Below are 26288 nucleotides of genomic sequence, written 5' to 3'. Positions count from 1 at the left end.
TTGGCTAATGGGACATTCAAATCTTCAGACAGTCTACTTTACTCCATCTATTAGACCTGCACTGTGGCCCTGTATCCATATTGTCCGCACAGGGCTCTTCAGCAGTGTCAAAGCTAAGCAAAGCCACAAAACACTCTAAACCAGGGTATATTGGAGACACAGGGCTTATATTAGTGAGTTACAAAACATATGAAGGAGACAATTTAAGATGATGGCTTTATAAAAGGCAATTTTAGATGCACTACAATTGTAAATGGAGCTGTTAGCAAGATGGTAGAAGTCTACTAAGGAACTACTGATTATAAAGAATTGTTTGAATTTTCCACCCCACGATTATAGTTTGAAGTGATAAATTAAAAGGGAATTTATCTACTATGTGTACACAGCCTTTAATATTTTACTGAACATATAAAAAACACTCTTCAAAACAGATTGACTGAATGTTTTCTTTCTTCTGCATACGTTTGATAATACCGTGTACAGAGTAATCTGAAATCCCCAATAAACCATAAGTAATCTCTCAGGTTTCTTGGAAGATTCACTGAGTGTACAGATACTGGAAGACTGGTAGTCTTCACAGCTAAATATCTTTAGGTGTAATGTATTTGTTTCTTTTAAAAAACCCAACCAACCAAACATCAAACCACCACAGCAGTACTCTAGAGCAATCATTTAGAAATTAGAGTTTACAATAAGAAAAGCAGCATTTAGGGCCAGTAACTGGACGATCCTGCTATACACGAGCTTTTAAAGTTAGATACAAGCAGGGTCTATTTTGAAACAATAAAGTTAACAGGTTTTATTGTACAGATTTTTTAAGTAAAAGTTACATTAATGTAATAAGTTATTTTACATTTCTGCAATGAATTGCAAAAGTCCTTAGAACATCACACTTCCGTGTGATTAGCTTGAGCAAAACTTTAAATGCTGAGAAGCCTAACAAGTCAGGTAAAGAATGGCTCTCAACAAGAGGAAAAAACCAGCTGTTATTGAGCTGTTTAAGAGTTCAGAAGAGTACTGAGATGCATAGAAGTTTAACCAATAGTTTTACCAGTCATTAAATTTAAAGTGACTAAAAAATTATGTATGTCATTATTATGAATTTATGCATATTAAATTATACTAAACACCATCCATTTGTTTAATTGGATTTCCTTCTTGCAGTCTTTTTTATTAGTCTTTATTGTTAGGTATAAGTAATTCCTCAAATTTATAACTGATATTGTTTAATATTCATAGGGAAAGTCCTGCATGGCAAAAGAGGACTGAGAGAGAAATAAAGGTGTTCACTGCCTCTGTCTGGAGACATCAGCCAAAAAATTTGTTATGTGAACACAGCAAGACTGATCCAAACTCAATCCCTTGTGACACTTAGCTAAGGACCAAAGTTAGAAAAGGTAAGCGTTTCTCCTTGGGTTCACATGCCCATTCCCAGAATGAATGAATTATCTTGAAATGACAAGGTAGTCAAACAGGTGTCAGCTGCGAACCAAAGAGACAAAATAACGCTACTAAAAAACTAAAAAAACAAGGTGGTGACAAAATGCAATAGAGAAGAAATGATTAATAAGGCTATAAAAGTAGCAAAACAAAAAAATGAAGAAAACCATACAACAACAAAAAAACAACTGCAATGTAACACTTGACTAAGATTAGGATATAATTCTTTTTCAGTCTGCTCCAAAGTGAGGTAAGCACTGATAAAGAAGGGGAAGAGAGAAGAGACTAAATTTAAAGTAACAAAATGGGAATTTTCTTTTTTTTTTTCCCCCTCCATGAAAACATCTTCATTTTTAGCTTTAAAATTTCAGGTGGTGCTCATTTAAGAAAGCAGCATCTCACCATACAATTAAATAGTCCCCCACGTGAACAAACTGGAATCATTCACTTGGACTGGACCAGGGATGGAGTTCAGGGAAGTATGTAGTTATATGCTCAACACAAGAAAAAGCCACACGCAGTTTGAAAACCGCATTTCAAGCTAGGGAGAACGGACATTTTTCCCCAACAGAAAGGAATCTAAATAGCCTTGCATTGATATGTATACAGTAAGAGACAGTTTCACTAATAGAGGCAGTCATTACAGAAACTATCCTACTTCAAAGCCAAGCTAGTGGAAAGGGAAAGCATTAACTGCATGAAAAATAAAAGTGTATTATTGGCATGGCTAAAGTTCTGAAATTGCTGTCCAGCATATGACAGTCAAAGCATTCAGCTTAATTAGCAACTACAATTTTGTCACCTCAGTAAAATGGCAATCCCAAAGAAAAAAATATTTCTTATCTTCCTTAACTTCCTTCCATCCAGTCACCTAGCTCACTGCAATCATTTTTACTTAGAGAAAGAAAAAGCACATAATATAAGAAGTTTTAAGCCTCCTGTTTGGTGACGGAAATGCTGGATTTCTTCTGTGGAATAGAGAGCAATAGCACATTTGCTGTACAGAGAAAAGAGCTGGTTTATGCAGCAATACTGCTTTCCAGTGCCATCCCATCTGCTTCATCACAAGACAGTACCAAGTTAGGAGTGGATGAAATCTTAAGGTTATCCTCCTCCTCGTCCCACATCTGGGAGGACTCCCACTCCCCAAACATCCCATATGCAAGTGTCCCCCTGCACCTTAGCCCAGCAGACTGAAAGAGGGGGAGCTGTATTAGCAGAAAGATTGGTGAGGTAAAATGGCATACTCACAACAAAACTAGAAATGAAATTTAACAAAGACAATTTTTTGAAGAAATCAAAACAAAAACAACAGAACTCAGAATGATGACGGGTATTTTTTAAACAAACACATCAAATCAAGATTTAAATGAAATATCCCCATAGTCCTCTCCCGCCTCCCTTAAAAAAAGCAAATGGTTGATATGTCACACCATTAAATAGAATCAGCCTTAAAGACAGCCCAGCATGCCAGAAGAGATGGCTAAAGGGACCAGCTCTTTTTCCCTTTTCTTTCATAGTTATAGTACAAATAAAAGACAGTCACAGCACAGAGAGAAGAAAAAAACATACTGTGATGCCCGAGGAGTTGGATAACTACATGATCAATTCTTCCTCCTCTCCTTCGTGACCAGGACTCAATATTGCTGATGACCCCCCTCCAAATATTAGAAATTATTTTATTTTTATCCTACATATTCTACAACATACAAACCAGTACACAATTAAGTGTTAAAGAATTTTGGTTTTGTTATAAATTGAACACTACCTTGTGCTCAAGACAATATCTACATAGATGGACATACCCTCTGATCCTTCTAAGCCACACTGTTCAAAAGTAGACTCCTCATGCTGGAAGACACGGAGGAATCAAAATAGTTTCTACTCAGTGGTGCTAAACAGTCTAACAGCTTTCCGCTGACAGATTCAGCACTGTTACAGAATAACAGAACAGGAATAGAAACAGAACAGAATAGAAACTAACAAGTGGGAAAAAGTCAATCAGCTGTCTCCTCAGAGATAATACAAACTAAGTTGCATTCCTCAATACAATTTACAACCTAAGTAGAGATATCCTTAATATGCACAGCTTACATGGTTCAGGCTAGTACCCTTAACTGCTGCAGCTTCATACGCCTGTCTATAGAGACAGAGCTCAGTATTCTTTTTAATATATGGAAACGGGAAGCAAGCTGTGTAATTGCCAGGAAGCATGACTGTTTCCATTATACACTGCATTTGCTCAGCTTGTGTTGTGCTTCCTGAAGAGTTTCTGAAATGAAGATGAATAGCTCAACTTTTTCCCAAGCACTGAAGGTCCCGCTCTGAAAGAACACGCACAACAGGAGAATACTCTGAGCATGCCAGCACTGTTAGAAGAAAGCAGCCCTATCCATTGCAAATGGCACACACATGCTCGAACTAGCTGACAGCCACTTCCAAGCCAGTTAAGATGGCTTTCCCAAACTGCCTCTCGTGGATCAGATTAACCTGAAAGAATTAAATTTTATAAAACACATCATCACACATTGCACATAAGGGCACAAATTCACAGAGATCAGAGGACTAATGCAATTTCTTGCACCTTTAGTAACTGTAATTTTTGTTTCAAGGAAGTTCCAAGTAGGTCCACTACAGACAAAGAATGAGGTTAGACAATACAGCTAAACTGACGTAAAAGCTTGATAAAAGACTGACAAACTCAGTCCCTCATTTTCACAAATAATGCAATCAAGTTTTCTGCATTTGAAGAAACTGCAAAAAGATCCTGCCTCCCTGACCCTGAGGTCTTCTCTGCTTACAGTCACAGAAAAGGATAAAGCCAAGCTCTGGTCCCTTCTCCTTTGCTCCTCCTGTCCGCCAGCCATGGAGTCTTACCCCCTCTTTTGTACAATGCCTGTGGTAACCACCTCCCTTACTGTTTTAACAAGGAAACTGGCTTACAGAGTGATCAAATAAGCAAAAATCATAACTGGGGAAGTGGGAGCAGAAGAAAGGGGAGCAAAGCCACTAGATAAAACCTTTCCATTTCTTGTCATGAGTAACATGTTTAAGCAAGACTATCTGTGAAGAAACAGTGCAAAGTACTACTTTTCTAATGCAACTTGCTGTCCTCAGGGTCTCTACCACACAGACTGAGGTCTGATAATGCCTTAATCATATCTAGATTGGAAAAATAGATAATACTCTAAAATATATTAAGCAAACTTGCGTCAGAAAAAATCAAGCATAGTGCATGGGAAAAGTGCTGACAAACACCACCAGTCAGTGAATTTTAATGATGATGACGACCTTTCACTACAGAATACTTGCTATGAAGTGTCATGCATAATCTTAGAATCCAAATAATCTCAAAGAATACTCTTCTTCATCCAGAAAGGACCATTCTTCTTTCTCCTCATGCCATCTTTTCAGACACAGAGGATGTTAGATGAGTTTTCAAAAAATGGATTTATTGGATTGGACTTAAAGACTTTCCACCATATTCTGAAAGTCTCTTCTACAGGAGGAAATTACATACTATACCATCTTAGTGACCTTGCAATGGCTAAATAGAACATTCTATAAATAATGTTTAAATACTGTACACAAGCAAAACCACATTCATTCTGTGTTGACAGTTATCGAGATAAAGATATACTCACACTGTCACATTTAAGGGTTATTTTCTCAATTATTATTTAGGTCTTCACGGTCTCTGACAAGGGAATTTAAAACTTAATGTTAAACTACACTCACTCACTGGCAATTCCAATTTATGCACATATAGAAATTTGGGTTGGCTTGACAGATATTCTGTGCAGCACAAGGCAAAGCCATTGCAGTCTACAGCAAGAGCTGGTCCCTTTTGGCCATTCTCACAGTAACCTCACCAACCTTCCCACTAAAATGAACCAAGGGGATCGGTCGTAAAACGGGTCGCGCCCATCATTGAAGAGGTCTGATCCCTCCTCAGTTCCAACGTCGGAGCCAGTATCATCCACAAAGGCCTCATCATCAAAGTCCTCCATCTCATCCTGCTGTTCATCAGCCAGTTCAGTGATGTCGGAGTCAGCCGTGGAGAAAGTGGGGGAGGGCGTGCGATCAGCAAGACGCTCATTCACGCAGCCATGGAATATGGGGGAGCTAGATATCAGTTAATGGAATACCAATTAACAGAGTGAGGGGAAAGAAGAATGCTTCATTTAACAGCCGTCTGTTGCCATCAGCACAGAGACCACCTGAACAACAAGCAAAGGCTTCAAACCATCTGGACTGCAAAGAAACGTAAGGGAAGGGATTGCTAACAAAGTCAGGAAAAAGAGCATCCTTGAACTGAGCAGAAAGTAAATGAAAAATGAATATAAACATGGCTGAACATACAGATATTGAGAGCACATCAATTTAACAGAGCTACAATTCTTATCTTCAACAGGTAGCATTTTTGTAAATAAAAATACTGTAAAGGTGCAGCTGACATCAGGAAATATTAAAGAATCCCATCAGATATTAGGTATTTCCAAAGCATATGAACAAACTATTTGAACCACATATGTAAGTAAGGCCCTGGGCCACTTTTCCCCTCAGTTTCCAGTGTTCTTCATATCCTTACAGCTCTGCTCCAGTGACTTTAGATAAAACTCAGCTAGCTACCCTTTTTCAAAATAAACTTCTAACTTACTAAGGGTTCAGTCAAATCAGATTCTACAAGGTTACACCAGAACTGGCAACATTCTAAAGCGCATTTTCTGCTCTTCACTTTATTTTAAGTCTATCAGATATCCCTGGAAGAGAACACACACAACACTAGTAGCCATACAGTTCATAACCACATTCAAAGTCAAAGTTCATCCAGAACTGACAAGCGTTACCAGCAGTTGAGATTATCATCACATACCTTCCAACCAGCTTGAACCAATGAAATCGATCATAAAAGGGGTCACTGCCTGTCATTGTGCTTTCACTCTCATCCTGAGTGTTAGATGCCATTTCCCCAGCCCTGTCATACATCTCGCGCATCAGGTCCAACCTTTGCCTGCATAGGAGAAAGCAGGATTAAAAGATCAATAGTGAGTAAAAAAAGCAGGAACACAAAGTGGTCAGTACACTGACTTCACCTATACCAAATTACACATAGGAAAGGGAGAATAAAGAACAGAGGAGTCTGTACCACTAAGTTTAGTACTGTACTAATTCTCTGACATGTTAAGGATTCTGGGAAAAATTTTGTAGGCTAAGTCCACAAACCACAAGGCAAGGTTGCTGCAGAAGCTTACATAAATCTCAGATTTCATTCAAACGTCTAAATATTATTCTTTCACACCTAATCTTGGCATATTTTTTGCTTCCCTTTCGCATCAGAAAATGTTGCTGAGCAATTTAAGCAGCTTTCTGCATTCAACTCCAGAAATGTTGGTATTTGATTCAAAAGCAAACCGATTCTCTTACAGACTTATATATATTTGTTTTAATGAGCAAAACAAGTGCTTCACACTGCAAGATCCTTTGTCTGAAAGTTATTAGTGGGGAAAAAAAGTTCTTCGGTCAGTGTTTAGAGTAGGGAAAAATCTCTTCTGCCTATTTGCAAGAATATTATGAAAATAATTCAAATTACAGTCAGAATCTGCATAGCTTCCAAAGAAATAGAATCTTCTTTATTTAAACTTTTTATTAGAAATTATGCTCTATACTACTAGGTTACATAAAAGCAGGTAGCAAGGAAACCTCTGCAGTGAAAGGAACGTGAAAAAAATTAATGTAGAGAGATGAGCCGTGATAAGCCTTATTACATTTAAACAAAATCTAACCTCAAGTTACAAAAATTAAATGCGGAGGCAAGCTAAGATGCTGGAGAACAAATGCACTTCTTTAAAGAATCTAGAAAGCTGGTATTTAAAATGTACCACACTGTCTGGAAATTTGGCATTTGGGACGACAGAGAAAAACAAGTACAACAGAGAATAAACAGTGAGGGATGAAATTTTTCAGTTAAGCTCCCTGGACATAAGTTTTTTCTCCAGTAATATTTACATACTTGAGTTTTTCTAAGGACCAGTAATGTGTTGCTCCATTCTTCAGATCCTGGACTTCCACAGCTACCACTGTACGGGGGAAAGGCCTATTGTCCCGGGTCTTCTCCAACTCAGTGGGCAAAAGCTCTGGTGGTAGTGGTGAGTAGAGGGTGTCTGTCAGCAGGACAAACTGAAACTGCACCTGAATGGAAAAAGTTCTGAGAAGTCAGATATCAGCATCACAAAGGGGATAGATATCTAACCTAAGACAACTTATGAAGCCAGTTTGACTTTTGTCTCTGCAAACATTCAGGGTTTTTTATGGGTTGGTTTTTTTTGTCTCAAAATGGCATAAAATATATTTTTCAACTGAGCACACATATCTTGCCTTTATCATTGCAGCTAGCAGAGGTCTGCAAAAATATAGACCCAGCACATCCTGCAGCACCCACTTCTCTTGGGAAGATGAATAACCACATAAAGTTAAAAGCAAAAGAGGAACGACAGGGCCCTGGGGAGATGTGCATGTACATGTGTTTATAATATTGAAAGGAACAGCATAAGGGAAATAAAGAAGAGGAGAATATATCAACCAGAACCAGATTTGCATAGGATGTATGCAAATTCAGCCAGAAGTCTGAATCAGAAACTCACGATTTTCTGAACCCTTTTAAAGCCCAAACTAATAAGCAAGAGACATACAACTTTAAAGACTGCAAGTAACTCTGACCACTTGAAGCAGGATTATACAGTCAAAACTGATGAGTCAGAAAAAGCCCAAAAGATGCTCTGCATGTCCCTACCTTCTTCTTTAGCTCTACACTGATTGCATTGGCTTCTTTCAGGTATACTGCATTTCCCCAGAGTTGGTCCCTCAGTGAAGTAAACTGGTGAAATTTCCACTTCCTGAAAGCCCATTGTGCGAGTTCATACTCATGTCGTGTCCAGGGCACTAGGACAAGCAAAGAAACAGAGAAATAAAACACTGACTTCTTCCCTAAACCCATCACATGCAGTATCTAATACTACTGTTGACTGTGTTATCAAGTTCTCAACACCTTTTCTGGAAGAAAAGGGCAGAAAACCAAACCCCTCATTTTTATTATTCAGTAAGGAAAAAAAATGGATTCAAATTTCCTCACCACTACCAGTGGAGATATAATGATCAAGTAAGGAGATTTGGAACAGAGAAAACAAAATAAATTCTACTACTATTATTCTAAGTTAGCTAACAAATGTTAAAACCAAATGCTGAACTAGGGGAATGAAAGCAAGGATTACTGGAATGATAATAACTAATAACTGGAATAATAATAATAACTCTATCTGCTGTCCAGAAATGGAGTCATACAGATATGTCACAGCATGAATAGCTTGTAGTTAAACTGATCTAGTTTGTGCATCAATTGAATTTGGGGATGTATGCCTTCTGATTATGTGGAACTTATTCTATGAATAGGTATTTTACATCTTTGTGCAGATCAAGAAGTTATGAAGTGTTTTGCAGCTTTCCAAAGCAAGTTTTCTATCTATTGCAAGAGCTATTATAGCAACTTTCCCTTTAGACTTGGCTATATCCGAATTATTTTTAGCTTCAAACTCACCTTCTTCCTCCTCTTCTTCCTCCTCTGTTGTTTCAGCTGCCAAGGATCGGGTCTCTACCTGCTTCTGTAAGGCCTGCAGCTTACTCTCATAGTCCTGTAGGGAGAGAGGAGATACCGTGTAGGAGGACAGACAAAAGCAAGGAGAATAGTTGAGAGAGACTAACACCTCAGATGGAGTGACAGACAGAGAACAAATACATAAAGATGTTTCCATTAATCCTCAGAGGTCACATACCAACACCTATAGTTTTAATATAATCTGTCCTTGAAAAGAGAGAAGACATAGGCCAATACAATTAAGACAGTAGTGTTTGGGTCTTTTTAAATCATCAGATATACATGCTCATAGTATCTGTAAGAAAGAAAGGTTTAGTGTGGGGGTTTTTTTTTTTGTTTGGTTGGTTTGGTTTGTTGGTTGGTTTTTTTTGCTAAAGACTAGAAAAAGGAGATTTTTGGGGGAACCTGCTTGCTGCTTTCAGGGAGGTAGGAAAGAGGCAGAAATAGAGATAAGTACAGAAATAAATTTTAAAGGGTAGGATTATTCACCTTAATTTTCTCAAACAGAAGGATTAACAGCATCACTGATTTGCCTTTTGATACAAAAAAAATTCATTTCATATTTTAGGAAAAAAAAAAAGACATTTTGTTTTCAATTATATTTTCCTTTTGGGATGTAAGTAATCACACTCTCACACGTGTATTTAATATATCAGAAGATAAAAAAATACCACCACCCTGGCAAGTGGGGAGAGAAGTCTGTGCAGAAGTTTCCCCACAAGGAGCACTTCAACAATACCTTCTGGCATAAGAGCATTTTCTTCCTGTTCAGCATAATCATGCCTTGAAATAGATGCTACTAAGACCAAATGACCCTTTCGTTATTTGCTGATAAAACAAATAAAAATTCAAGATATTTAGAACAGACACAGTCACTGGGCTCCTGGTCTCAGAGCCTACCTCACCACTGTATTCTATTTTTTGAAGATAATCTTTTGGCATATAAAAACTGCCTTCTCAAGATTTTTATGCAAAACTTGCAACCACGCCTCACTAAGAAGGTGACAGAGTTCCTAAGGAGAATTCTTGAAGCCACTCATCTTGTATTCCAACCTTCTCTTCCACAGTTCCAAATCCTAAAATTCTCCAATGCACTGTTCATAGTAATGCATTCTTAAGTCTAACAGCTACAGAAGGAAAGCTTTACACTTTCCTCCCATCCTATTTAAGTGTCCCACCTAAACAGCTACATTAGTTTGGTTTTGTACAGCAAGTACTTAACACTGCCACAATGCGATTGTGTCAAACTTAACACAAGTTCAGTCAGACAGACCTTTAGTTGGTATTTGGAAAGGAGATAAACCTGAAGTACGTTCCTTTAAGTTTCTAAGTAATATTTCCTGGCGGTAGCATTAAACAACTGTAGCTGTGCTCTTAGAAAGTACAGAATTTTCAATACCATTAATTCAATACCCATGACCTTTAGGTAGAGAAAACTGAACAAATGAAGATATATGGCCTTTGTATGTGGGCTGTGTTTTAATTTTGTCATTTCCTCTTGAAATTTTGTTTGCTAAAATACTCCTTCTTCATTGTCTGCTCCATTTGCTCTAAGATGGCTACATACTTACAGCATAAGTAAACCTTAGCCCAGCAGCAGCAGAACTACAAACAAAACAAACATAAATCCTTTCTTTTGATATTCCTTCTGAAATCCTTAATGATTCACCAAAAAACTATTCTAGACTCTATGAGGACATTCAGCTTATCCATAGTTCTGAAATACTCAGCATACTCTTAAAAATTCATTAACATAAAGGAATTCTTTCTGATCTTACTTCCTCCCATCCATGTAGATAACGCTATTACATTTGAAACAAAGATAAAACAGGTCAGATGTGAAGTGGCAGAAACATTCTTCTCTTACTTGCAAGGATGGGCAAAATAATTTACTTTCCTGTAGTCTGAAGTAGATAATCTGAGGGTGTCATTTTGAGCAGCTAGATTGTAGAAATGAAGAAATGAAAAGCTCTTCGAGTAGTGTTTTAAGTAGAATCTTTGATCAGATTCTTTTGGAGAAACTGAAAAGTTGCAGAGGGAATGGTCAAAAATCAGGAACATTCCACTGTGATAATTCTACTTCCAGCATGAAAAAACGCAGGCACATTAAATTCATTCGAAGACAAAGACCTGCTTCTTGTTCCTCTATTTTTAGACTTGTGAGCCAAGTATTATCTTCTGTACATTTAAATACCTAGATAAATAAATGCTTAATATAAGCAGGCACTTTTTTATCGATTCCACACTAACAAACATTACTTTTAAAACTAAGTAAATAATTAAAGTTTGTTTTCCCATAATGAAAAAAAAGAAATAGGTACCATTTCCCTAAGCAGAAAAACAGGACTAAGATTGCCTCCTGGCACTTGATACTGTGGTAGTATTTAAAAATAATTGGCACTGAGTAGCAGATGAAGGATGAATTTCAGGTTGGTTCACATAGAAGGTGCACTGACTGCACTGTGAAAGGGGTTGGTTTGCTCTGCTGAGAGATTGGTCAGCTCTCCAGGTAAACATTTCCAGATCTGATTAGTGATAATACACACATAATTGTTAGTACCAATGTAAAGGTGCCCCAACTGCTAGAAAGGAAAAAACTCTGCATCTAGAAGCTGCCCTGAAGGTGCATGCCCTGGACTCCCTGGAACCCAATGTATATTGTTGTACAACTTCAAACTGGTTGATATCTTAGCTCCGTGGATGTGGAGAAATGTGGGAATACAAAGTTTATTTTGACCATGGGCATAGAAATATCTAAAGCCACACAATCATAGATTTTCTGAAAACAGAAAAAAAAACAAACCAAAAATCGTACACTCAGACTAGGCCAAGCTTTTTAAGACCAGACTGGACCAGCTTTTTAAGCAGAAAACTGTACCATAACAACTCAGATTCTTTGGATCTACGTGATGTCTGCAAAGGTACTGTAGTGTGTGCGATTCCCTCCTGGATTTGGGGTATACAAAGAAGTCAGTTTCTTTTGTCTTCAGTGAGCAAATAAATAAAGAACAGTCAGCTCTGTATTTTCTTCCTGAAATCATATAAACAGCACACAAGATGGTACGATGGGACAGCACTGAAGAGGAGTATGCCTTTTATCCCCTTGCGCTATAAAAAGCTTTCTTTTTTATTTTAAAATAAGCTATGTGATAGACACAAATCTGCGTAGGCTGCTTTTCACATAGCAGCAGAAAAATCAGAGTGGAGAGACTTACAAGAATCAGACTAAGGAACAATTAAAGAAACTTTTTTAACTCTGCTAGAACAATACCAACCCCAAGACAAAAAATAAAATCAGGACAAGCCTACAACCAAGTTTCCATTTCACTGAGACAAGTCTGACACTTACAAGAGTATTTCATCGTTTATTGAAAGAGCACTTGTTACAATACAAACCAGTTCTGCTTTTCACCAGGCAGATGCTTGCTCTTAAGACAATCCAAAACTTGTTTTTTCTTAAACAATGGACAGATCTGAAAATCCCATTTAATTCAAAGGCAGCTCACTGCTTTCTTTACAGTACAAATAGGTACACAGCATAGATTTCTCATGTGGCAGCTCCTGAAGTGGTTCAATGGGAAGTATCAGAGTCAAATTTCAACATATAAAGGATAAAGAACAAATTTCAACATATAAAGGACAAACAGTGAGGGAGATATTGAAACTGTGCTGAATGTACTGATAAAAATAGCATCCTCTAATTTCACAGATCCCTAAATTCAGATCGCTTGAGAAAGGATGTTGAAGTCAATCAGAGGAACATTAGTGGCATGCATTTCCCTCTCCCCCCTCCCCCCAATCCACATGTCCCTAGTGAGTCTGAAAGGATATTTAAGAAATCATCACTAAGGCACAGGTGGATACAAGCCAGCTGTCAAAGCACACAGCACATCAGCACTTAGCAATGGCAATTAAGCTGACTAAACCAGCACTCCCATCACAGATACCACATTTCCATTAACCTGAAAGCCTTCTCACAGTCTTCTATGGAAGCAGCTGTATTACTGTTCATTAGCTCCATTAATACAGAATTTGGAGGAAGAGGTGTGCGTATTTCTGAATAGTGCAAGGAGATCCACAAGTTCTCACATTGCTTCCCTTATCAGATGAGGCACTGCACTGTAATTAATATTAAATTCTTAAAGTGGACAATTATTTCTATAGGACTTTTTTTTCCAAGCTTCATTTCTGTAATATCCTCCTAAAAGCCAGGAAAGAAGCTGCTTCCTCTGAGCAGACTGGGCTCCATTTTGACGTTGACTATCCTTTTTTGTGAAATCATACAACAGAATAAGCAGGGTTGGTTTTCTAGTGCTGCATTAAAACAGTGGGGAAGTAAGACAGCCTGATGGTAACCTATTGTTTATCATCATCACCGCCACCCAGGCATTTGCAGGTACTTCTCGGATTTTTAAGCTGAAATAAGTTGGCAAAAACCCTTTTAGCGTTAAAATATCAAGTAGCAGAGTTTTTAATCTCATGTCAGTACATGTAGTAGCATGGACTTCAAAATTACTCCATGTTCAATCACATGGTGATTTCACATAGGCAGCCACAATCCTCAACAAAACTGGGACACAAGATAAAATCAGTTTGGTCTTCTCTCACAACCTATCCCATGCAGGCTAACTTCGTTTGGCTCATGTACTCCTACAGAATTGAGAGGATTTTCCCAACCATGCATTTTTAAGAGAGTCCAAGCCTTTTTGAGGATATGACAGAACTCATTGCTCTTGACATGCACAAAAACAAAGTGCAATGCATTACTAAAACAAGATTCTAAAAATAAAGGCAACAGCAAAATAATATGTGCAGCCCAAAACTCATTTTGCAATTCTGACTCAAGCTCGAAGAAAGTATTGCTCATCTAGAAGGCTTCTTTTCTTTAAGAATCAAGACAGTTTTGGACATGATGCTTTATTTCCTTTGTTCAAGTAGGCCAAAGCATGAGACACATGTAAGTTACAAAGCCATATCTGGACACAAAATTAAACCTGCCGTAAAAAAAAAAAATGTCCCACATGATGGGACCAGCTGATTCTTTTAGGGCAGTCAGAGAACTGACTTTGTGTATCCTACATCAGAGGGCCAGTATCCTATCAGTAACACATGTGCAGAGACTTAAGAGTTGACACTTGATTAATTGGTACATAAATGGTGCATGGCCATGTGTTGCAACCAGCACCTACTTCATACACAGTTGGGGGGGGTGGGAAGAGTAGGACAGGAAACAAAAATAAAATGGAAAGTAAGCTTGAGGCACTTCCTACTCATCTACAGCTATGCTGGAACACGCAGAAGTAACAATTACCACTAGGGCTTATATTTTATCAAAAAATAAGCAACCTCAAGTAAATTAGGATATTTGTGCAAAACAGCACAAATTCTTTAACTGTACAGATACACTGCAAAGTGGACCTATCTTACCAAATGTCATATAGTAGCCAATTACATTCACATTAAATTTAAAAGCAAATAAGTCCTGAAAGCTTCAGATTGGCTTATACTTAAGTCCACAGACTTTTAGAAGTAAGCATAATTTTGCTTTGCACATCAAGAAACACAGAAATAAGAAACTCTATAATTAAAATTGGGACTATCCAATTGAGGTAAAACCGCAAGCTCATGAAGCCTATTCCTTAATCAATAGTTTTTCTGTAATTTGTTTGAAACAATCTGAAGTAGGGATTGCAAGCATTTGTTTTATCACCTGCAAGTATAGAGCTCTTCAGATCAAAACAGATATTAACAAATTGAAACTTGCATTTTGAGTGTGGGGAGAAGGAAAAGGAAACTTATTTTCTCCTCAAAATGACCTTCTTCCTTATTAAACAAGTCTTGAAACAGTGATTTAATCCAAGACCAGAGGCACTAACATGAGGTATCACATTAAGATGAAACAGTTCAATTCTCCTATCTTTGAGGAGAGTTCAGCAAAGTAGTGATCTATAAATCTTCATAAGATTAACTATTTCAAGAACATCTCTCAGACTTATGCCCGAGAAAGCTGAAAACATAAAATAAGAATTAGCTTTTTGAGGCTTTTTCCTGGACCAGAATGTGGAAAAATCCTAGTTCCTTTCCACAATCTCTTTATAATAATCAAAACCTATTATATTTAGAGATACAATGGGAATTAGAAAAATCTTATTTCCAAAGTATTGCTTCAGCAATATATATATTCTGACATAAAATTTCATTCAGGCAGGTTTAACTGTCACAGCAATTTCATACCAATAATTATGAACTTAAGCAGAAGGAGAAAAGACATCTCCTACTCGTCGAGTAGGACTGTTGTGACCCAACAGCTCTTCTTAATTTCTCTATAAAAAAGCCACATATCTTGTCAGCCGACAACTTTTGGTTTATAGATTGTTATTATTATTATTATTAAGAATCTGAGTTAAGAGTGGAAAATATTGTTCTGAAGAGCCAGATATTTTTAAAAACAGATGGTCAGTTTCCTTGTTGTAAGAAAAAGGTCACAAGAAACATTCAATGCTATAAACTAAATTCCTCTTTTGATTGTCTACATAAAACACAGGAGGAAGGTAGCACTTTGTAAGTTCCAGACAATATTTTCAGCATTAGAAAAATACTCCAAGACACACCAAAAGAAAAAAAAAAAAAAAAAAAAAAAAGGGGTAAATGAGCTAGCAGGGACGTTATCCCCTCCACATCCCTCCCTCCAAGTCTTCTAGTCTATGAAAAAAGTTCTTACAATTTTTCAGAATGTTCTTCCAATCAATGTTGTTAAAACTGCAACAAAAGTCACATGCAAACTGAACGGGCTGAAGGGCCAGTACCTTGTAATTGTATGTTGAATTACTCAAGTTCTACCTGGCCAAACAAAACCCATGACATAAGCAAAGCCAATCCTGGCTGTTTCTTAATGCTAAGCCAGAATTGCCCCTGCTTCCCTCCTCCCCCAGACTACTCTTGGCCAACTAATCATACTGTAGTTTCTCTGCCCGCTTTGAGGTTAGGTGCTGAGAATTGGCGCCTCATCCGTGGGGGCGTCACGAACTGGTTATAGTGGTTAAGCCGGTCAGTCTGTTTTGGGTGGAAGTTAGCTGTATTGCCTTCTGCACTGCCTCCATTGTTGTGATTGCAGTAAGGTTGTCGGTGCTGGTGGATGTGGCGTTTTTGCTGGAAAGTCTGCAGGTCTGGATTCTGCTGCCCACTGTAAGAGTGCAATGATTCAGATGAGCCCGATGTCTGACGCCGCAAGCTTTTTTGAGAGCCATTATTGAGAGAATTGCTTCTCCAGCGCAACTGAGGTGATGGCTGCTGCTGACTGCTAGGCTGTGACTGTGTGTTTAACTGCTGCCTGTTAATTTGGATATTATCTTGATTCCTCTGAGGGCCATAAAGATTCCACAGCTGCTGAGGGTCTTTAGAAGAAGCTCTACTTTCTTTTTCTTTGTTTTCATCTTTGTTTTTATCATCTTCTTTTGGAATTCTAACCTCTATAACTTCATCCTCTGTGATAATTATATGGGTGCCTGGACTCCATGAGTTCCTATGTTTGGGATTGCTTTTGAAAGGGAAGCGGGGCTTGCGATTTTCAGGCGGAATAAATCGGTGAGGCATATTTTGTCGACGAAGCTGTTTTGCTATTTCCTGCTGCTGCAGATTTTTAAATCGAATCTGTTCTTGCCTCATCCAACGTAATCGCCCACGTCTGAAAGCTGGATCACCTGCCATTAACTGAGAAACACGCTCCTCTTTAGCAAGATCATCATTCTCGCTTCTTTTCAAGTCATCTGTGGGCTTTTTATCCATATCCACCACACTGGCAGAGTTTGAAGACTTAGCATTAGCTATGGTTGACTGAGCTTTCTCTGGAGACCCTATCAGAGGTAAAACCTTTTCCATTTTTAGCATCTTATTTCTAAGAACTTTTATCTCTTCATCCTTCATGTTGTTCTGCTTCTTCACTTCTTGCAAAATATCTTCCAATTTGTCTATATGCACCTTAAGATCATCCACATCAGTTACTCCTTTACCGTTGGCCATAACATCTTCGATTTTCTCATCTCCAACTCCTACTGTGTCCCAGACATCACGAGCAACAGCTCGCCATGATTCACGCTCATTCGGATCTTTTTTCCCATACATGGCACAAAGCTCTTTCATTTTAACAATGGCCAGAGCCTCAATCTCCTGCCTAGTGTGCCTGAAGTCATTGAGTGCTACCTCATAGCATATCTCTTTCACAGCCTGAATCTTTAAGTCTGAGATGGTAACCCATTTGGAGTCTTTGCTAAGGCGTCGACGCTGGGGTATCTGGTACATTTTAATAGGCTCACGTTTCTTCCCACTGCTGGGGAGGCCACACTTTTTTACAATGGTTTGGAGCTTGCTGGGGGGCAGCTTCTCTCTCAGGGAAGTGATCAGTCTCCAACTCTCCTCACACGATCTCTTGTCCGAATCATCCCCACTATCAGAGTCTGCATCCTTTGGAGAAACAAAAATCAAGAAGTGGCCCCAAAATAACCAAAATTAAAATTGTAAGAAAATGGAAAAGCTAAATAAGAAGTAGCAGGCAAAGAAAACTAAATCAAAAATCAAAATAGAACAAGTGATAAGAAAGTCCCTGAAGACTGAGTGTTAGGGCATTAAAATGTATCTTCAAGAGTCATGGACTGTCAAAATTGGACCTCTTCACTAAGTTAACATTAACATTATATTTAAAAGTCTTGTCATCTCAAAATAGCAGATAATCTAAACTTCTCCCTCCCAATCCCTTCCAAAATCTTTAAATAGATCAACTAAAACCAAGTTCCTGATTTGAAAAAAATAAAAACAAACTGTAAACTGCACTTCACACATGCTACAAAGACATGCAAATCCCCGCCACACACATTTTGCCTTGGTGACTGCTGTTGCTTCTTTCTTCCCCAGGTAGGTGAACACAACAGCCATCATAGAAGATGTCATGAGCAGCCAGAGTAAGTCAGGTTAACACTGGTTAGTAACGTTGCACGTGGTTGCAGGGATGCTCAAGTTTAGAATCCACTTCACTACAATAGCAGCCAGAGAAATGTTAGACGATAAGAAAAAATGAAACAGAAGCAGCCGAAAGGTTCAATGTTAAAAGGACTGTAAGTGCCACTATGACAGGTGAAGACAGTGGTTCATTCTCCAAGACTTGCTACAAGCTAAAAGGATATCCAGAATCAGAGTTTCAGAGGTGGGTTGTGGTTTGGGTTTTTTTTCCCATTTGTCACCTTGTTGCTTAGTTTAAAGAAAAAAGAACATTAACAGTCTTGTCTGTCCGAAGAATGAGTTTCAGAAGATTGTAGCAGTAATGACTTTTTTTTTAAATGGTCTTAAAACAAATTCTCTATTTGATATCCTTGTTTTGTCCTCTTCTCAAACCCTATAGCCTGGAGCTTCCAAACACTTGCTAAGAGTTATGCATGTTTTGCTTCTTCGTTACAAGTTTTCCACCTTTTGCTAAATGATTTCTAATGAGCAGTGCTTCAGGTTTCCATATGCTAGGAATGTCTGTTCAGATATACTGCCACCAGAAGTTAGGGATATCCATTATTGCTTACTGCAACCAGGAATTAAAGTCAGACTACTTTTCTTTAAAGGATTATTAATTTAAGACATCTCTTTAACAAGCAAAAAGTCCTATGTATTACTGTGATCCAAACATCTTCAATAAAACACAGCAGTCGGTCTCTAATGAATCTCTACCTAACGCGCCTAGAGAATAGAGAATTATAATACATGAGAAATCAGGAACAATAACAGCCAGTTATTCTAAAACCAAAAGAAACCCAGGTCACTGACTCAGAACCACAGGTTCCTAGACTTAAGACTTCGGGTAGAAGACCACGAAGAATGAGGAATACAGTATAATTTGTTTTGGGAATGAAGAAAGGGAGTAAAAGAAATGCTGTTCTGCTCTATGGTCAACAAGCTCCATAGCCTAAGGTTCACATTATTTGAGCTTTTTGTGACCTTGTGTGTTGTTAAATATTTAATAGCACTAGAGTATCAACTTCTCCTAGTTTCGGCCAAAATACAAGCAAAACACTGGTTTAGAAACAGAACATAAACTGTGAGTTTACAGCTGACAAAAATTGTGGTCTAAGGAAACAGCATCTAACAAACTGCATCACAGTGGAAATAAGAGATGCCCTGGAGGAAGACACCGTACAGTCTACACATTCAAGGTTACGTCCAGAAAGGCAAAACACAAACTACTCAAACGTTAAGTCACAAGTTCCACAGGATTATTCTTATAGGTTACAAAATTACCTTATTACTACTTATGGGTAAAGCATATCTTGTGTATAAAATGCTGATTAAGAGACACTATGTAGTCACTTCCCTGTGTGCACTCAGAGGTTAATCAGACCAACTAATATAGGTATATACCCACTTTCTAATATCAAGTGGTCACTGCAAAGGCATTATGACCAAGAAAACCAGGAAGATAATTTTAGCTCTATTAAACACATTTTCACATTCAATTTGTAAAATGGAGAAGGATTATTTCTATCCCCTAGGAATACTAGCAAGGCAAATACAGATTAGGTGTAAATTTGGGAGGACAAGAGCTATTATTCATCTTCTTTGTATAGCACATCTAACAAATAAATACCCAAGTTGGTTGGAATCTCAGCACAAAACCAAAACAATCTGGTAAACAGGATTAGCCCAGCTTCTTATATCCAAGATTATACTCCAATTTAGAACAAGAATATTTATATTTCAATATCACTCTTACATAGCAGTAAGTTAGAGAACCTGATGTTGCAGCTAGATACCGCAGCAATGTAAATACTTTTAAGGTACACAAGCTGAAATGCATTCCCAGATTTCCCAATCATTATTCAACTACTGTTGTATGAATGCATTAATCCTGTCCATTGCAGACTCTGCATACAGTGACACAGAAATGACGAGATGTGTCAAGAAGTTTTGCTGTCATCTGAAATATTCTTGTTAAGCATTGTGATAAGCAGGATACTGCTTAACAGACCAATGATCTCATCTGATACCATCCCTTACAACTAAGAAAGGTGTCCTTCAGGAATTATATTGGTAATGCACATACAATAGTCTTCCACCTTTGTCCACTAATTGAAATCAGCAAAACCAAAACAAGCTTAAAAAAATCAGCAACTTTACTACAGTATTAAACAACCCACTATCTAAAGAACTTTCCCTTAATCTCAAGTACACGGGAAACAAATTCCCTTCACAACACTTACAAATGCAGCCTTATTTGGAGCAGATCCCCAGGTAGCCAATTCTCACATCTTTACTTCATACAATAGCTTAGCTTATGCCTGTCAGCTAAAATTTAAGGGAGGGAATTCCATTACTTGCATCTCCTTTAACACATAGCCAAAACCTACTCAATACTCAAACTATTTTTCTTTTCGCCTTGAACTGATTTTTGCCGTACTATCAACTACGCAAATTTTAACTATAAAATTGCAGCGATGAAACATTATATTAGTCACATCTTAACTCCCTTTCTGAACTAAGTCTTGCTTTGATTCGAAGTCTGCAACCACTCCTCTCCCTCCAAGAAATTAGTCCCTTGCGATGAAATAATGAGAGATGCAGAACTGTTTCAGTGTATAATATAAATGAAAAAAATTATGTAGTTTCTACTTATGGAAGCCACAGTACTCTGTTCCATTCTGCTTTTGGGAGAAGGGGAAGAGCTCTACAGTTTAAAATCCATCACACATTTAACCCAGTTTTCAGTGGTCTCAAACTAATACTACAAACAAATGAATCACGATTTTGAAATTTGTATTAGAATTCAGGCACAACTACATTTGCATTCTGGCTAAAAGACAACCCAATGTAGTTAAAGCAGAATCAAGAGACTCAGGTTTCTCAAGGAAATCTAGATTTCATTCCTGGGCTTTGTCTTGTTTTTAAAATGTACAGGGTGCTTGAAGACTGCATGTATTTCTATCTGTAATGCACTTCAGAAGATACTTCTTGTGAGAAGACTGAAGTTTTCCTATATCAGACAGTTTATCAGACTTCCTATTTAAGAAATAGGTGGAAGGGTGGAATTCCAATTGTTCTGAATGAGTTAACATTCCCTTTGCACACCACTCCCTAGCCAAAACCCCACCATCAGCGTATGTACCATTAAGACCCTTACAAGGAACTCCATGCAGGGGGAGGGAGAAGGGTTAAAACATGCACAATGCAGCAACATTTTCAGACATTATTCAAAAAAAAAAAAAAAAAAAAACAAAAAACCCAAACCCTAGCGTATCAATGTTCTAGGAATCTCTTTGGCAGTACAAAATTAGTATGTTCTGGTGATCCAAGACAAAAATAAAGGCAAACATCCCAAGAAGTAGCTGCTTAGACTACTGAAAAGGAACTTCAAAAAACACAGAGCATAGCAATGCCCTTCTTTCAGGTTAAGTTGCAAGAAATCCAACCTGTCCTAACAAGAACTGATTAAAGCCAATTCATTGTCGGTTACAATCTCTGAATTAACATGAAGGAGCTTGCTCACACTGATAATAATTCACTGTAGGCACAAAGTATTTGAAAGCAAAGGGAGAACTGCATTGTGCAGAGAACCCAAGCAGGTTTCCTAAACTTTCAGATAAGCAAGGACAGGAATTACTGATTGCCAAAGGTATAGTTAATCTGAAGCAAGGACACATACCAGCCTTTGCTGCTCCAACAAGAGATCAGCTTCCTCCTTCTCCTTCTTATACAAAATCTCCATTTCTTGTAACCTGAAGATGAACAAAAGAAAAAAAGTCGCCAAAGTGGTCATTATTTTCATGTTGGTGTTACTCTACATGCACAGCCCACAGTGACAAGAGTAAAAGTCATTCCACTTAAATGGAACTTTGTCTATTTGTAGAATTTGTCTATTATATTGCTATAGCAAGTGAAACTTACAGGAAGTTGCAGTTCAATCCTTCACCAAAAGGTCTATAGAGTTAGTGGCAGGTGCCGACCTGTGATTTTTAAAGGAGCTAGGGCACCAAAACAAGCAAAATAACGAGGAAGCTTTCTGAACTTTCATAATATGTAGCAGAGATGCTATGTGGCAGAACCTAGGTTTAGGTTTTGCATGGACACCATCCAAATAACCTACAGCCAACTCCTCCTTGTTTCAGGTACAAAAATTTGAGTTATTTTGTTACCTTTTCTCCATCTCCTGCTTCATGTCAATGCCCTGCTTCTCCAGAAGCTCCCTCTGAGCAAATGTCCAGTCAACTGGCTCAGAGGGAGTCTCAGCTGATGGCGTCTTCTCTCTTTCTGCTCGAGCTTGCTCTGGATGGTTGAATCTGAAGACATGATTTTTACCCATGATGATACGATTTCCTAAAAATAGGAACAAGTTAACTCTTTCAGGTAAGGATTCCAAAACCATTGAAAAACACCACTGAATGATTCATCCTATTTATCCTGTTGGGTGACAACATAAGAGAAGATTGACCTACAAGGATTTCTGTATACGTTCAAGTTATCTAGGTGACAAAAAAAAAAAAATAAAAAGAATGCCTGGTTTGCACAGAAGCAGTGCTCGTAGAGGACAACATCACTTCTAGGGGTCCAATCTAACATCCCAGCAGAGTTTATCAACTCTGGACAAACTTGGAGATTGACCAATAAAACACATCACTAAATCCCATTCCTCTGCTCCAGTGACAATGCTAAAACATGGGCAAAAGCCACTTCAGCAGCATTTTCAGCTTGGAAAAGCCTAACTTCAAACACTGGAATGCATGATGCTTACTTTTCTTCAAAATGTGGTTTACACATACTGATTTTATTGGAGTCCTATCAGTGGGATTTATGGAAGTATTTTACAGCTTCTTTTACACTAATGTCAAAAGGAAGAAATCTAATATTGTTCTCTTTTGGCTAAATCTTGGAGATATCATATGTCCACAAAGCCCGAGACATGTGCTTGATGGAAGACAGTAAAATGCCTCTGCTCTTCCACAGAATATATTAATGTAGTTAAAATTTTAAAAAGGCATTCTAGTAAATAGACCTCCAAAGTAACCCAAATTGTCCTTATCAATATATTATTAAAATATAGGCTCCTCAAGATGTCAGAGACCATGTCTATATTCTTCTAGTAACTCAATTATCTAGATGCAGAAGAAAAGGAAAAATATCTACCTTGTTTTAAAAGAAAGTAATTACTAAGTGGTAAAATCATGGTATTCAATATGAGCCATATGCAGGCACAGAACAGCAAAAGTTGTTCTTCCTTCCTTGTCCAGACTTACGCTGAAGTCAGCACATTTGGTTCCATGAAAATACTCACTTATAACACAGTGCAAATAATTCTGAGGTGTGGTGGGGTTTTTTTGGTTTTGGTTTTTTTTTTTTTTTTTTTTTTTTTAAAGTGGAAAAACAGGGGAGGGACACAGAAGGCATCATAGCTTGAAAGAGATAGGTTAAAACCCATAATTTAGGGAAGTCACTCCCTCCTCTCTATTCTTCCCCCACATGCCTTTCTAAAGCAATGTAGGGGACTGAGTGGGAAATCTAATGAGAGCAAAGAGAAGCTCTTGTACTCCTTCAGAGGGTCATATCTTAGCTTTGCCAGGAAACTAGGAATTTTCCATCAGCAACTGGCAGTCTGTCTGCTCTGTCTCACTGAGACTGCCAAGGGCAATAGGCTTGGGCAAGAATGTATTTGAATAATATCAGGGTAAGCAGAAGGACAAGCAGGATGCTGCACGGCAGTGAATTTTTATGTACACTTACAGCTAGTGCAGCAAAGAATGAAAGAAAACGAACTGCTGCCAAGAGAAGAGTGGTACCAACTTCCGTTTAAAAGTTACTTTCCAAAAAGGTAATGCTGCTGTCTTTTAACAGCACCCAGCATTCTCTACATATGATCCGACAGTCACACGTGGACAATTCTTAGACGGAGAGTCTACAAAAAAACCTGTTTTAACAGTTCTTACCTGAGCGCAGCTGCACGGGCTGTACAACCCTCTTGCCATTAACATAGGTTTCTGATCGTTCACAAGGCTCCAAAGTAACAATAACTATGAAGAAAACAACATTGATGAATGAGACTTTGGAGGGCACTGTATAGAAACAGAAGTGTGCAAACCCTAAGGGCCTCTCATTTTCTGCTTATCTTCCTACTAACATAATAAAAAAGATACAAGTGAATCACTCCTTGATACTACACTCGTTTAAAAAAAAAAAAAAAAAAAAAAGCCTATGAGAAAATCAATACTACTGACATCTCAGTTGGAGATTATTTTTTTTGTTTGAATTTTCATGTTTATAGTTAACCAAGATCAGAACTTAACTCTTATACTAACTGCAGCCTGCAAGTTGAAGCTATAATCACTTAAACAAATTTTGTTTTCTTCTCCTAAGACCCAAGAAGACAGCAAGTCAAAGCTGATGGTTTTGTTGAGGTAAAAGAAACCTTCAAATACCAGTATTCTCTGGTCAACTATTAAGCGAGGAGCGAAAGATTCAGCAACACTTTGCTAGAAGTAATTTTTTACCTTCACCATTGTTGTTCCTCTCACTTCGAAAGATACAGTGTTCTTCTTTGATATGAGCCCCACTTAGTACAATGTCTTGCCTTCGCTCAGCATCAGCTTGGCCAACCCTGGGTCCAACAGAAGATATTTCGAGAGCAAATGAGACACTTTGTATGACTGTGTAGGACCATACATCCCAGAAATAGCCAGGAAAAAAAGTCTAAACTATTAAAACTATTCTTTAAGTTTAAAGGTTTGAACCAGTGCTGAACTCTGCGTTCCAGAGAACTTACCAGATTTACCATGAATTGGAGGATAACAGCTTGACAAAACAAGACAGAAGTTTTCTCCCTCTTAAAATATATAATTTAAAGAGAGAATTGAAACATTAAACACCTCTGGATTTAACGTGTTTCCTGCTCTCTTGTGTACCCCATTGTCCCTCTAGCAAAGCAATACGGGGGAAGGGGCTTCCAGTGGTGCAGTTCAGCTGGCATACAGTGATCATCCCTTCCAATAATCACCATCTGCACTTTAACAAAGAAGCAAAAATGGCTCAGGAGACTCTTGCTGAATAATTTGATGCCACAAGCAATTTCATCCAGCTTCCAGACAGTACAAGGTTGGCTGTCTCCCTGGAGCATGAAGATTTATGTCCATTCCAAACTCAAATACTTGAGCAATTCTAGATACAGACAACTTAAATTTTCAATCCTAATGTTTATGAACTTCTTGCTCTACTTATTACTCCACATATTTCTGATGTCAGCTACCTAGGCTCAAAACTGCTAATGATTTCTTAAGCGCTATGCTATTGTCATCATTCTGTGCCGAATTCTCTACAAGTCTGATATGCTTTCCAGTAGGTCCGATGCATATTAAAATAGTACCTACAACAGCACCTGTTTGTGTGCTCTTCTCCACTTGTTCCCCAGGAACATACAAACTAAGCAGCCAAACCTGGCTTAGTGATCTGATAACAAAACCTGCCTCTCTTCTTCCAGATGTCTTGACAACAAATTCTGGATTTAAATGTTATAAATTCCAAACCTGTCAATTAAATTTACTCTCATATATGTGAATGCAGAATACATTAATTGTGCAGGGGCATGGATAACAGTTTATTTAAATAATAAAGCGAACACTCGTCCATATTCCAGTTGGTTTATCAAATGCTACTATTTTCAATCCTCCACCCATCAACATCTCAAAGGCATTTTCAGTAAGTTTTATTACTTTTGTTTTCTTGTATCTTAAAAGGAGTATCATGCTTTCTTTTACTGCCCAGATGTAGTAATGAACTCCTCATAAAGCTGAGTGACTGCACACATTACTTAAAAAGCACAAAATCAACTTAAAAGAAAATGCATGTCTGTACTTTTTTCCACCTACAGCAATCTCATGCTGCATTTATACCTGCAAGTTGAATAGCTCAAGGCACAATAATTATTTATGGTGTCTCCAGCATGGGGGTTTAAGCAAGCAAAGAAGCAGGCTTCAGAGCATATTAGCACCAATCCTCACCTAGTAATACCATCTTTGATGTAGTAAAGCAGACATTCAGACATGAGTGGATCTTCATTAAGGTTTACAAGATGAGGAGTCTGAAAGAAAAAAAAAAGTTAATTAAGAACTGAGGACCTACCTTCAGGCTTCTTCCCACAGCTATGGAGGATGTATATTAATCCAGCAGTTTTGCTACGTATAAT

The 26288-nt window shown here is 38.0% G+C and overlaps 1 protein-coding gene across 3 annotated transcripts in view; it reads right to left on the bottom strand.

The window, feature by feature from the left end:
• The window catches only part of KIF1B (kinesin family member 1B), an 89689-nt gene that overhangs the window by 24267 nt on the left and 39134 nt on the right, over positions 1 to 26288 (bottom strand). For 2 of the 3 annotated variants that reach the window (XM_035901903.1, XM_009646441.2), the window contains exons 15-23: positions 26104 to 26183; positions 24601 to 24707; positions 24040 to 24123; positions 22255 to 22435; positions 21765 to 21837; positions 9035 to 9128; positions 8234 to 8382; positions 7454 to 7632; positions 6317 to 6454 (exon numbers count right to left, since the gene is read on the bottom strand). In XM_035901903.1, coding sequence (XP_035757796.1) covers positions 6317 to 6454; positions 7454 to 7632; positions 8234 to 8382; positions 9035 to 9128; positions 21765 to 21837; positions 22255 to 22435; positions 24040 to 24123; positions 24601 to 24707; positions 26104 to 26183 — 1085 coding nt within the window. Of the gene's footprint in view, positions 1 to 6316; positions 6455 to 7453; positions 7633 to 8233; positions 8383 to 9034; positions 9129 to 15515; positions 17552 to 21764; positions 21838 to 22254; positions 22436 to 24039; positions 24124 to 24600; positions 24708 to 26103; positions 26184 to 26288 lie in introns of those variants that run through there. The other variant, XM_009646442.2, reaches the window with a different exon arrangement.

Source organism: Egretta garzetta, unplaced genomic scaffold (assembly GCF_000687185.1).
Source record: "Egretta garzetta isolate BGI_Z169 unplaced genomic scaffold, ASM68718v1 scaffold69, whole genome shotgun sequence".
In the NCBI taxonomy this organism is placed as follows: domain Eukaryota; kingdom Metazoa; phylum Chordata; class Aves; order Pelecaniformes; family Ardeidae; genus Egretta; species Egretta garzetta.
The sequence above is the reverse complement of the archived record's forward strand: the minus strand, read 5'-3'. Positions and strand labels throughout refer to the sequence as shown.